The 14662-nt window shown below is 31.2% G+C and overlaps 1 protein-coding gene across 3 annotated transcripts in view; it reads left to right on the top strand.

Annotated features, from left to right (window-relative positions):
- Positions 1-846: 846 nt before the first annotated feature.
- LOC129234650 (N-alpha-acetyltransferase 80-like) overlaps positions 847-14662 on the top strand; it is a 30779-nt gene continuing 16963 nt past the window's right edge. Inside the window, exons 1-5 of one of the 3 annotated variants that reach the window (XM_054868688.1) lie at positions 847-1027; positions 3936-4116; positions 6953-7095; positions 7188-7263; positions 12049-12139. In XM_054868688.1, coding sequence (XP_054724663.1) covers positions 4010-4116; positions 6953-7095; positions 7188-7263; positions 12049-12139 — 417 coding nt within the window. In that variant the 5' untranslated portion in view covers positions 847-1027; positions 3936-4009. Of the gene's footprint in view, positions 1074-3935; positions 4117-6952; positions 7096-7187; positions 7264-12048; positions 12140-14662 lie in introns of all 3 variants that reach the window. The other 2 variants (XM_054868687.1, XM_054868689.1) reach the window with 2 other exon arrangements.

The raw sequence follows: 14662 nt of genomic DNA, 5'->3' as shown, positions 1-14662 counted from the left end.
CAACACCGTAAACTCAACGTTTACACACGTATTTACTTCCAAATACGAAAACAACACAGCGAAATGCCTCGCTATAAACAGAGCAAAATGTTCTCAGTTCGAAATATCAACCGAAACTGACTGTTTATCCATCGCTAACGGCTTAAATACACCGAAAAGAATTTTCCACAACATTCTACACGTTTCCTTCGGCTTCCCGAAATGCGTAGACCGTTATCAATGAAAAGAAAAATAAAATAGGGGTCGTATATTTTAGCCATATGAAAAAGGGGTTGTATATTCATTACGGGAAACTATTTACAGGTTACGTTCCTACAATAATTACTATTTACAGAATTTGTAACACATGGTTTTCAAACGTCCAGATCAACGAATCTATATGTGAATAAGGGGGAAAAGTCAAAATTTGAAGCGCGTATTCCGCTCATTTGAATGACTCTGCTTCTGCAAAAGCTGACATCGGTAAAAAATAATAAATTTATCCATTTCCGGCTGTAAAACGGTGTTTGTCATTCCATACAATCGATGGTCAGACAGTAAGCATAAATAAAGGAACACGCTCTTTTTCAAAATAAAAAAAACAAAAAGATACAACTTAATATAGTCACATCCAAGAAAATGTTTCACTTACTTTCATGCATATCTAATTGTAAAAATCTCATCATAATAAATACATCAACACATTTCTCATTACTACATTCTTCAAGCCTTTTTTAAACCACGCACGAGGTACAGGAAGAATCCTTGTCGCCCAAGTCTGAGAATGATATCATTTAGCGCCAAAATATAGGGTTGCCTCCCGTTTATCTGTCAGGATCGTTCCTGCATTGACCGATTTTCAAAAAACACAGTACCAAATTGGTAGAAAGTTTACTTAAAAAAAAACCTCTGAAGCAAAATTTTCAAGCATTAGTTTTGTTTAGTAATTGAAAAGATTTTTCTTATCTTGTTTCTTGGCTTAAGAATTTCCCCTAAATCCTTGAGCTAACTTCTTTGAACCGAACTTCCACAGACTTATACGGCGATGGTAATGTGATCATAGCTAAATGTGGACTCAGTCTTTCAAAGAACGAGTAAAATATTTTTTACTACCAAGATGATTGCCATTTGTTTCCCTTTAATTAATGGATGTGTGTTTTCTCCTTTTTTTTATGTTTCCCTGTGTTGCATGTTAAATGTAGTCACAATGTCAAAACTAGAGACGTACCGAGTACTCGGTAACTATTCGGTACTCGGCCAATTTGCCGAGTACTCGGTACTCGGCCAAATTCTGATCAGATACTCGGCCAATACCGAGTAGTTGCAAAAAATTGAGTAATGTCCAAGACAGATACTAAAATTTATAGAAAAAAGAGCAAGCATTATATTCTGCAATCATTTACAATTAAAACTTATAAGTCAAATTTAAATTTTGAGAAAAATGAAGTTTGTAATGCTTCAATGGAATAAATCTTTATTTTAATGTCCCCAAAGTTAATAAAAATTATTTATTAAAAATTATGCAAAAAAGGTAAGTATAGAAAATATGGAATTTTTATATTAAAAATGGATTTTTGCTACAAACAAAAATTAGTTATAAAAAATACAAAAATACCTTTGCTTAAAAAATAAAAGAAAATAAAACAACGTTAAAAGCACAGTGCAGGAACACTGCAGACAGATATTTTGGCGTTACAAGGAATTTCTTTTTCAGTGCACAAAATGGGAGCTCGTGGATTTAAAGGCATCCGACAAAAGTTGGATTTTTTTGTTGTATGTCTTTACATTCTTTAGCTCACATGTTATGCTCTGAAAAAGACGTTCCTTGTAACGGGGGGTCAGAAACACGTGTCTACAGTGTTCCTGCACATTTGTTTTTATCTGCTTTTAAGAGTTATTTATGTTTGGCAAACTAGAACTATAATTGGTTGGCATACAGTGAAACCCCTCCTAACGGACACCTCTCAAAGGCGGACACCCCTGTTATGTGGAAAATTTTTAATTCCCCAGTTCCAATGCAAATAACATTATTAAACCTATGTCCTGAAGACACCTCTCTAATTGAGGACAAAAAAAAATTGTCCTGTTAGTGTACGCATTAGAGGGATTTCACTGTAATTTGTTTTAATTCCAACTTGATTAATCATACCTTTTATTTATTTATTTTAAATTTTAAAAATAATTTTTTTGTAAAATTTTTGACACAAACAAAATTGTTTATATAATGCGTAATTAAATTTCAGCAGGAATTTAGTTTTAAAAACTATTATATGGACAAGGAGGTCTATACTACTATTCCAATAAGTTCAAAATTCATCACATGTGTGTCGGTGGTTCTTCTTAAAACATAATTGGTACTTGGTAACTCGGCCGAGTAGTGAAAGGCCGAGTGCTCGGTACTCGGCTACTCGGCCAAAGTGCTACTTGGTACGTCTCTAGTCAAAACTAATTCTATTTTTGTTTCATATCGTTAGATTGATTACCAAATTTTATGGTTACAAATGTTCATAATAAATAGTTGAATAGTATTTTGTGGAAAGAGGATACATGTGGACTTATTTATTTATTTTTTTTTTGGACAAAAGTCTAACTTGTGTTTTTTTATTACTTTTTTACTAAACATAAACTTACATACATTATACCAGACAGCCCAGCTATCACATACAAAGATTGCAGTTTTTCCTTTATCTTCCTGTTTGTTGGCACTCTCAGCTTCAATGAGATGACATCTGCCTCCAGCTTGATTATTCACTATTCCAGACCGAAGAGTTCTAATAAGAACGACACTGCAGCCTCTAAATGTGATAACCAGGCTGTCTGGTATAATACATGTAGTTCTTCCTTAGCCCTGCCTTAGGGATGGTAACTTACTGTTTAATAATCTTACACCCTATCTCTCCAAATGTACATATGCTCAAAGATGTGACAGCATTTTTGTAAAAAGGAAATATTTTGCAAAAATCGTCCACATGTGCCCTTTGGGACATGCTTGAGGTAAATCTGGACTCGATAAATAAAAGGATATTGATAATTTGAAATTGCAAATACTTGAATTCACATACATATGAAACTCTTCATTCTCCCAAAACTGTTTAATAAACTTTTTGATTGCTTTCAGAAAATTACTATCGGATTGAGTAGGAATGTTGAGATTCCAGACTCACACACACACACACACACATCAAAATTTAGAAGTCTGCTTGTTATCAAAACTTGTATCATGTTGTAATAAACAAATTTTTAAAAATGCATGAATATTTTCTTCGTTCAAGGCCCTGGCTAAACTTTTAATTCTTCGGTCTTAAAAGAAAAAGGTTTGGACATGGCTTTATAGCCATTATTTGTCTTCCTTCATTAGTTGATACCAATCTTTTTTTTTATTCCTAATACGCTAGGAAACTTTTTGTTTAGAGATTCTACAATGTAAATTCAAGCATTCTAGTTTGACCATATTATCCCTATTTCAAAAGATTTTGATATGAAGATGATATTTGTTCTTTACTTCTAAAGACCTGATAACTACCATACTTCAGTCCAAATCTTAACTTTGGCTTGTGCAGTAAGGAAGAATGAAAATGACAAAAATAAAAATTATTTTAGGCTCCTTATTCTTTCATTTTTGTGTAATTGCTTATAAATGTTAAACACTAGGGCATATTTAGACTGTCCATGTATGCCCCAAAAACTCCAAATGTACTCCACAGTTAGATATTTATAATTTTGTTAACCAAAGCCACATTTTATTTTTCTGAAAAATGTGATTAATAAACTCTTATATTCAGTAAATAAGTTACTTACTCTATATAATTAGTTTTCATTGTGCAATATACAAGAGTATTAACTAGCATTCAAATAAATCTATCATAAATTACTTTTAAGTTTCAAAACTGTTTGACTGACATTATAGGTAAATTTGCAGTCAGCATTAATGACGCAATAACGAAATTTTTTTGCAGGTGAATTTCAAATCAGATTCATGGTGGTAGACGGTGTATGATTGAAAGAGGCTTGATCAAAATATCATGTTAGCATGAAATTAGATCAGCTTGAGATTTTGTTTTTGCATGACTGCAAAGAATATTTGGAGGAGTGTGCTAATTTGTTGAACAAACAATGGAAACGAAGCTTCTCTGCCAGGTAAGTAATGCTGATCTTATTGTTAATTAATTTTTTTGAAAAAGTTTTTTTTTTTTAAATCTTTCTGAAGTGTTAAGCATAAGATCTAATTTTCAATCTAATAAGGTAACCAATAAAGTTCCTGCCGTTTTTACTTTGCCATTGAAAGAAGTGATAATAAGTATGCAAAATTCATGTGTCACTTGGTTTAAGGGAAATTGGACTTTAGAAGTTTCTTTTTTTTAGTTTCCACACCAGAGACTTAAGGTTTTATGTTCATATGTATTTAAGCATAAACATATAGAATATCACACAAGAAAAAAGAAAAACCAACTCTTACTTATTTTAAAATTAAAAAAAAATTAAATATTTTTTGAAAAATTTAAAATTCTCTGTGTGACTTAAATTTTTAAATTTTTGCTTAATTTTCTCATTGTATTACATAATAAACCATTACAAAGAAAAATTGGTATTATTTAGTGAATTCCTTAAACATAAAATTTTTGAGAATTTTTTACTGCGATAAAAATTCCCCCAAATTTCTCTTGCTAGTAATTTTTAGTCAATTTTTTAAAACCTTCCTGAAGTTAGATTCTATGATGCATACCAAGTTTTATTATTTGGTAAAACATGAGGCTAAATTTTGAATTTCGTGTACTTTGAGCAAAAATTGTGTTGCATGGAGCATTTCGTAGGTATGAAAATCGAGAAAATTTCGTTTCGAGTAAAATGCAATTAAAGAATAATCTTATCTTAAAACTTTACTTCGCAAAACCTCTTTTGCAGTGTTTTAATTTGTCGCTGAAGCTTGTTTTATTACAAGAAGAAGATTTATAATAATATTTTAATTAAAATAATATGAAAGATTATTAAACTTTAATTTTTCCTGCTTTGTTTAGATCTGAACAGCCGAGTTTGACAGGAGTATCTCATGAAAAATCGTTTCGTGTGCAAACTTAAAGCAATCGTAACTTTGGTAAAAAATGCTCAATCTCTAAGCGGTTTTTTGAGTTAGGAAGAGAAATGTTTGAAGTACAACAAAACACAAAAATCAAAATTTTGATTTTTTAGTCAATTTTCACCGAATTCAAGGTCTACCAGCTGTTAGGCATGTAAATTAGTGTATCACATGTTTTAAACACCTGTCGGGTGAGATTAGCTCTAGCAAGACCTGTACAGTAGGATAGCAAAATGGAAGTGCCAAAGGAGCTCGTTCAGTATTGTTTGCTTTACAATTTTAAAATGGGCTTTTAGGAGCTACATCAATTTGTTGAATATGTCAAATGTTTAGGGACAGTGCTGTGAGTTAACATTTGCAAGGCAATGATTCTAAAAATTCAGATTTGGAGTTTTGTCTCTTTGTGATGAACTTAGTAGTGGCCTTGGATAATGAAGCTCTGGAGTTGGTCATCAATGAGGACAGCCTAGCATGTGGTGAACTTGCAAGATAGTTTCAAGATTCTAATGAAGCAATTACCTACTTCTTCTGCACTGTTTAAGTAGGAGGGGCAAGAGCGGATGGTTGCTCTCCCAAATTTTTTACTAAGTATAATAAAAAATGGTTAAATTCAATTTAGATAACATAGAAAATCATTTGCCTGCATTTTCAGAAAGAAAAAAAAAACTGACAGAGAATAATTTTTTCCCAAACTAAAGAATTCTTCATATGGGCCAAATATTACAAAATTGTGTACTCTACCAGTATTTGCGCTCAACTATCTGTAACCTGGGTCCCAGGGACCCATTAATGAAATATATTTGGATCCTTTTAATTTTAAACAAAATCTTAGAGTATAAATGAATAATGTAAAAATATTTATACTTGGGGGAAAAAAACTATCCACAAAGTGATTTTAAAAAGGTATGAAATAAACTAAATTGGTTAATTTTGCACTTTTTTTCTATGATGATCACTGCAAAATTATTTTTATGTAATACACTTGCAAGACTTAGTCATGTGAGAAACTATTTGGTCAGTTACAATGAGATTAACTCAACATTTACTTTAAACTTGGATTTTAGCATAAAATAAAAAACAAATGCCTCTGATTGATCAAGCAGAAAGCATTCTCTTAACTTTTGTTTTCCTGAAAATTTTTCTAGCTGAAAAAAGCGAACAGCCCCCCCCCCCCCCCCCCCATAGTGTTACAAATTCTGTAAATAGTAATTATTTTTACGATTAATTTGTTGTAATCTGGCTAATTTGGCTTTTATTCCATTATTCTTCATCTAAAATTATTGTAGTAACTTAACCTGTAAATAGTTTCTTGTAATGAATAAACAACCCCCTTACATTCGAATGAAGTATGAATGTCCCTCCATTTCCGAAAGATAAGATTTGTGAATGGAATAAAAAGAAAATATGAAAACTGGTAGAACGAACTAGGATTTTCTAGATATTTATTTCTGAGTATAGAGCCGTGTGGCATTTGAATGAGAGTTAGTTTTGCTTTTTAAACTGTCTGAGCCATCGCGATGAGAGCATGTATTTGGCTCTGTGTTTTTGCGTATTTTTAAGTAAATCCATGTGTGATCGTTGAGTTTACGGTGTTTAATTGATATTTGCTTAGTTGCTGATGATTGATTTAGCAGTTGTAACTACATTTCCTGTACATAGCTGTAAATAAATCTCCTGTGTTTTTCTCAAGAATTGTGTCGTCATTGAAAGAAAGTTTGAAGTTGTATCATGAACTCTTATCAATAGGTTTTAAATGCAAGTGATTCAACTATTATTTCACATAATATTTTAAAATAAGGAAAGTTCCATTTACTTCATATCTTCTTATTTGAATTTAGTGTTATGTATCTTCAGATATCAGATCATTTTTAATTCTAACACATTTTTAATAATAAACAGGGTACAATCACTTGAAAAATCATTTAAAGACTTACCAGATTCCTTACTCTTGATTGAAAAGACAGAGAATGGGAGAAAAGTAATTGGTCACAGTCGTTTAACCAGAGTTTTAGAAGATCCTGCTGGTTGTTGGATAGGATCAGGTAAAGAAATACTTTCAATTATGTTTCCTTTTGAAGTTATTTTTTGTAGGTTTTTTTTAATAGTTTTTTTATTTAACAATTTCATATTTTAGTTCTTATTGAAGAAGAAAAGAGAAATCAGGGCTTTGGAAAATATCTTATGATCAAAACTGAAGAATATGCCAAGAGGTAAGTAGGATTTTACTAACAAATAGTAGGGGAGTCAGGGCATGTTGATCCGCTTTACTGCTTTTCATTTCTTTATCTCATCAGAAAATTAAATGAGCAGTTAGATTTTCAACCATGAGTTTTTTTAAATATTTCGCATGATCCCAGGTTTTTTTGTAAACGTTCAATTCATTGCCTAACTTTATTCGATTAATTTTTTAACATAACTTTATGATGTGGGCCAGCATGCCTCAGAATTGGAGTAGGTTGATGGTGTTTGCATTACGAAACAACTTCCGTTACTTCTTAATGATAAATATTATCTAATATCGTAATTAATTTTTTTTCTTTTGTGTTTAGAATGAAAACCCAAAGTTTAAAGATCAATGTAACATATTTAATTAAAACAAATATTAAATTTTCTAACTTCTCCTTTTGCACAATTTATGCCAGAACCATCTACATTTTCTCAAGAATCAGCACAATTTGGGTCTTTGTCAACTTTACTGACTAGAATATTGCTTTTGTAATTTTTCTAAAGTTTTTCATTTTCATAGGTTTTCCAAAAGTGAAAAAATGCTGACATAATTTTTTTTTTCCATGACCAAAAATAATCAACTACAAATCATTGTGAACCAAAGAACTTACTTTAGGAGAGGAATTCAATTTAATTCTGTGGTAACCTCTCATTTTCGTTTAATAATTTGAATAGCAATTAACTCTACATAATACAGCTTTTTTTCCTAATTATCATATATTTATGTCGTAGTTTAGCTTTTTAATACTCTTGAACCATAAATGTCAAATCCTTTTAATTTGAACACTTAAAATGAAATACTGATAAGACAAACTACATCTGTGATCCTTGTCCTATTGGTTTTTGTTCCCTATTGTTAATATAATAATAAGACTAATTGATTATTGTATATAATAAGACTAATTGATTTTAAACGTCCCTTCAAGTTCCTTTAAGGACGATTCGAGTGGTAGAACCATATTTGTTGGCACTTGAACATAATCTGTCTGGAAAGTAATATCAGTGAGTCGATTACATGACATTTATTGATTTGATGGTTAAAATATATTTAAAGATTCCAAAAGATTCTTCCTGAGTCTGTATACTGCTTCCAGCGATATTTCCAGGCATCAAGGGAGTAACGGTTGGCCTTTTCCAGGTATGTTCTTCAGAGACTTGGTGCAAGTGTCTTTGGCTTTGTCCAATGTTTCAAAATGATGTTCTTTCATGTTTGTTTTCAAATAGGGAGACTTGAATAAGTTGAGAAGAGTCACGTCAAAACTATAGGGCAGCAAGGGAATAGTTGACACCTTTAAATGTAGGCCTAATGACTAGTGACAGGCTTCATGCACTTTTCATATCTGCAGATAATTTATCACAATCTCTTGAATTGTATTTTTTTGGAACATTTAATATCTGATATTCAAGGAACACTTGATAGATACCATGAGTTAGTGGTTCTTCACATTTTTTTTCTGTGGTGGTGGTTGTTAATGGCCTTCCACTGCGGAATTCATCACTAACCTCTTCATGGACTTCAGAAAACGCTTTTGTTCTTCAAAATCCCATGTAACCAAACAGAGCACTTACCATTTCACTGAAAATCATTACAAAAAACTCTCTTTATCACGGGAAAGGTTCCCACTTTAGATATGCCAAGCTTTAAGTAAAACAATATGGCCTTTTTTTTTTTTTCTACTTGCAGGAGAGATAAAAGTGCACAAAAATATCTACCCTTACCAATTTGATAATCAGAAATCTTGCTGGAAGCGATATATTTACTCATAAAGAGTATATTTTGAAACCTTTATATGAGGAAGCAAAGGAATGTAAGGTGCAAAATTAAAAATTTCGAGGTCACCAGTACACAAATGGTAAGTGAACCAATCCTTTGCCTTGGGGCAAGAGATGGTACTAGTAGCACTAGTAGGATCTGTTATACAGCATGATTTAGAAAAACCTTTCAATGAAAGCCTACCTAGGACCTTATTTTTGAATGCATTTTACCCAGATTTTGAAAATGTCCACTTACATTCCCTTTGCTTCTCATGTATTTTAACTCTTGAATCGATAGATTTTTTGTACTTGACAATCTGATTTACTTTCCAGACAGATTCCGTTAATGTTTTGGATGCAATCTGCTGAGTAAAGTAATCAATTTATGTCTACTTCAAACTATGAATTGAAGTTAAATGTAATTGTACTAGTTTTGCTAACCCCTTATGAATCGTATTGTTTTCAAAAAAAACGTTCATAAAATACCTCTTTTTTTTCTCAAGAAAATTATATAAATAAAGGTGTTTGTACAATATACATCTTTGTGTTTGGCTTTTGGAATTTCTTTAGCTTGAACTTGAACTTTGTATTCTAGCCCAGAAAATATCATGTGCACAAGAAATAAGAGCTCAATCCGTGATTTTGACGGAAGCAATTTTTAAATAAAAAAAGCCAATTTTAAATGAGAATTCTGTCAATTTCAAATGAACACATGAGTTATTTTGAGTATACAAATATGATAACCAGCAATATGCTCTTGGTCCAGCTAGGCTGGTCCGAGTCAATTTATTAGTCCCCAATGAAGATCAATGGCCCTCTTAAAGCTATCCATCCCCTTGCTCATTACCACCTCTTCTGGTAAGCTGTTCCAAGTGCAGTTTTTCCTTATTTCCAGGTTAGCCTGAGATTTGAATAGCTTAAAACAATAACCTCTCGTCCTGCTTTTGGTGCAAAAATTCAATCCATTTACATCATTCATCTTGATAAATTTAAACAACTGAATCGTTGTCCCCTCTGATCCTCGGTTGCTCCAGGCAAAACATATTAAACCTATTAAGTCTGGTATCATAATCTAAATCTGAAAGTCCCCTTACTAGTCTAGTTACCCTTCTTTGAACCCTTTCCAAAATACAAATATCTTTCCTCAGATAAGATGACCAAAAACCTTGCAATGCTGCACTTTTGACTACCATATTTTCCTGCGTATAATCTGCGGATTATCTGCTAAAAAAGGCAAAGTTTATTATGTGCGGATTATCTACGATTTTTTTTCTCCCTTAACACCAACGTATTGAACCTCAATATTTTAACAGTAGGATTCACCGATCAAGACCGTACGCCTACTGAATGTTGTTTATTTTACGAAGCATGCATGTTCTTCCTCGCTGCCTGCCTGTATGTTGGTTATTTTACATTGCTTGAAGGTTCCTCTTGGCGATTCAGGTCATGTAAAATAAGCAAGATTACAGTGAAATAGGTAGCCATTTGCACAAGATTAGACAGTTTGCTCCTTTGTCTTTACTCTTTGTTTTTCAAGTAATTATCGTACTTCAATCAAGATTTCAAAAAGAAATCATAATATTTTAGATTATGTTTCAGATTAATTTTGATTATGCCTTCAAAGTAATTACTTTTTTCACGTTTTCAGTTTAGTTGCTTAAATGGTATGTTAAATTCAAACTTTATCTTTTTACATCACATTATCCGCAGATTATACAAAGCTTTTTTTTCTTCTGGCCGATTTTAGGACCTGCGGATTATAGGCCGCCCGCGGATAATACACAGGAAAATACGGTAAACTTGAAGTCCTGATTTGTTAAGATACCCAGATCAATAACATTTTCTGCTTGACTAATGATTGAACCCTGTAAACGATAACTCGTATGCTTATTTCGATGACCTAAGTGTAGAACTTGACATTTCCCTACATTAACTGCCATACCCCACTTAGTAATATAATCTAAATACTCTTGAAGCTGTTTTACCTGTTCTCCATTTTCTACAATCCCCATAACTTTTACATCATCAGCAAAACAATTCATGCTTCTGGAAATATTCTCATTGATGTCATTCATAAAAATAATAAACAGAGAGGCCCTAAAACTGAACCTTGAGGAATTAGGGTTCATGAATGAATGTATTCTTCATGTGTGTGAGTTTAATCTTTTAAAATGTACAGTCAGATCTCGATATATGGTCACCCGCTTAGAAGGTTACCCTGCATATAAGGTCAATTTTCTAAAGTCCCGGTTCGCTGAATAAGAATTCTATCTTATGTATTATCAGGTATATGGTCAGGTCATAATACATTAATCGCTTATAAGGTCACTTTTGTCTGACTTCTTTAAATGATTTCATTGCCTAATAGATTCACTTCCAAGAATTTTCCACGATATACGATCCTTAAAAAGTGAAAAGTCATTTTTTCTATTAACGTAGTAAATTAACAGTAGAAAGTGAGTGTTACGACAGTGATACTAAAATATGAAGTAGTAACGTGGGCACTCAGTATGTACATAAGCAATTTCTTACCAGTCATTAGAAGCCAAAGAAAATTGTCAGAAGATACTTAGAAAACATTGTGCTTAAACTAAAGAGAAAACGCGTCAGTCCTGTATTAATGTAATTTTAAGTAAGGTAAGTTGCACATCAGTTCTTTGCTTGGGCATATTTGAATGCAGTTTTATTCTAAATGGAAGTTTTAAAAAAGCATTTCAAAATGTCTTATTAATTCCAAAAATTTCAATTGGTTCAAATCGATTCAACTATTATAATTTAATTAACTGATGTTTTTGGACGCATTAAATTTTGAAAAAAATTAATGTATACATCCTTATTTCTCAATAAATATATATATGAATCAGTTATAAGGTCACCCCGCTTATAAGGTCAGTTTTGTGAAGTCCCATGGAGTGACCTTATATTGAGATCAGACTGTATTTAGTTTTTGAAGTGCTTTCTTTTCACTGAAATGTTATATAATTTAATACTATAAAATGTTTTTTATTTATTAGCTTGAAATTTCATACAGCATACTTAAATACTCAAGATCAACAGGGCTTCTATGAGCATTTAGGATATTCATATGGAACTGAAGTGTCATCTGTAAGTGAATTTCTTAGACATTCCAAATTCAGAGACTATTCATTTATTACCAATTAATTTAACAAGATATTTCTCATTCACACAAAATACATTTCTATTTTAAATATTTTTATTATTTCATTATTCAAATCTTTATCTTTCTGAATAAATAGCATAAAAAAATGCTCAATTTATGTTTTAAAAAAAAAACCATTGAAGTAGAAAGTGGTAACATCACACCATCATTATTAAGATGTTTTCACTCCATGATGCAGTAGAATATTTCTAAAATTTCTTTCTTTTTTCTAATTTCAAGTTTAGAAACCAAAAATGCTTATAACTTACGATCTTGAAGTGAAGTGTTTGTTCCTTAGCTAGAACTTTAACAGTAAGGGGGAAAAAATTACATTTCTAAATGAAATGCAAAAGCTCTGCTCTTTTTTTTTTTGGCATAATTATTGTTTTTAAACATTTTCTGAGATAATGAAGAATTTGAATTCAATATTTGATATTTTAGTGAATGTAAGCACCTAAACCATTTAATACTTGGTTTTTCTGTAATTACATGTCTTTAAATATATACCTTTTTGCTTTCCTATAGATTAAAAAAAATCTGTTCCAATATCTATATTGATCAAGGAAAAAGAATACTTTTTGAATTCCCTCCTTTCAAAAGTTGTGTAGAAGCAAAGTTTTTTTTTTTTTTTTTTTTTTTTTTTTTTTTTTTTTTTGTAATAGAGCAGTTGTAGCAGTACCAAAAGGAAACTAGTAGAAACTAGTAATATAGCTTTCAAACTCCTCCAAAACATTATATTACTTTTACTTACCTTGATGTTCTGTGATTTTTTTTTCTTGTTTAAATTTATTACTATTTTATGAATACCACAATCACATGAATCTTTTTTTAACCCCTGACACACAAAGGAAGGGGGGTTATAAGATTGACGTGTCTGTGTGTCTGTCTGTGGCACTCTAGCACCTAAACTGATGGACCGATTTTGAAAAAAAAAAAAAAAAAAATCTTCGAAAGGAGAGTTGATAGAGAGTGTTCTTTGCTAGGTTGCTTTTCTGGATGACATTAATTAACAGAGATATCAATTGAAAACCTCTAAAAGGTTTTTTGCAATTTTTGCAGTGAAAACACAGCTACAAATTTTAAAATTGAATATCAAAATAAAGATATGTTTTCCCCGTGTCTGATAGAATGTGTTTGGAACTTCTATGTTTCGTAGAATTCAAATTATAAAGTTTTTTTAAAGCAGATTTTAATAACGGCTAAGCCTTTATTCATGTGATTGATAACCGAATTCATTGTTGACCAACAAGGAAATAAAACGCAATGATTTTAAAAAATTTCTGTTGCCAGTTTTAGACCACAGGACGAATGCTGAAAGATGCCTAGAAATGAACTTTTGTTTATCACATTCGGTAACTAAGAAAAAAAGTGTTTTCCAGAGGCCTAGTTGCATGATAAGTAAGAAAATACGATGTTCCCATGAAAATAGTTGCACATTATTTTTTTTAGAGACCACTGAAGTTGAGTTGTTCTGGTAGCGATTTTTGTAAATTCTGCACTTTTCTTTTGAAAACTTTTGTGTTTTTTCAACTTTAAAGTAAGTTAAAACTTGTAAATATATCCATTTGAAGCTTATTTGATATTATCAAGTCAAAATAAAACTAGAGTCAGTTTTTTTTTTTTGTGTGTGTGTATTTCTAGCAGTTTTTCAAAGTTTCTCATTTATATTTTATTTTTTCATTTTCTTGTTTAAATTTTAACATTAAAAAATATATATAGCTTTGAAAAATGCAAGATTTTAAAATTTAAAAGTGCTGAAAATGCCCCCTTGAAATTTTTTGGCAGTTAATCACGAATTTTGTCAAACAGTGAGAGACTTCTACTAAATGAATGCGTGGATGCCTTAAAATCTTCCTAACCATTTTGCCACCAAATATATCATGATGATAAATATTAAATGTAAAAGTAAAACAGTAAATTTAAAATTAAACATAATTTTTTTTTAATTACCCAGCGACCATACTGATACCTAAATGTCTAGCATTAATATCAATCATTAATAATTTTAAATTAGCAACTAATTTAAGTCACTGGCATGAGTCACTTGAATATTGCTCATTCTCACTTTCATCCTTGCATTTATTCTTGCTTTTACTGCCACCAAAACATACACAAACAACAAAATAAAATAGTTTGTCCCTTTTGTAGGAACAATTGTTTGAAATACAAAACCTATTTCCATGAGACACTCGCTTCAGCGTATTTTTGGCATGTACAGAGGTGAATGCCACTGTGTGGTAATAATGTGAGTAACATAATGATTGTAGAGGTTTTGCAATCAAACATTAATTTTATGATTCAACATACACATGTTGTTTGCATGAATCATAAAAGATATACACATATATATACTAGAGGACCCGTCAGACTTTTTTTACCATTTTGTTGAAAAATATAAGTAAAAAGAAAATGTTTCAAGCTGCTTGGTGTTAGACAGCGTATATTTATTATAACTTGATTTATCTAAT

The sequence above is a fragment of the Uloborus diversus genome, chromosome 1 (genome assembly GCF_026930045.1).
Source record: "Uloborus diversus isolate 005 chromosome 1, Udiv.v.3.1, whole genome shotgun sequence".
NCBI classification, from domain to species: domain Eukaryota; kingdom Metazoa; phylum Arthropoda; class Arachnida; order Araneae; family Uloboridae; genus Uloborus; species Uloborus diversus.
The sequence above is the reverse complement of the archived record's forward strand: the minus strand, read 5'-3'. Positions and strand labels throughout refer to the sequence as shown.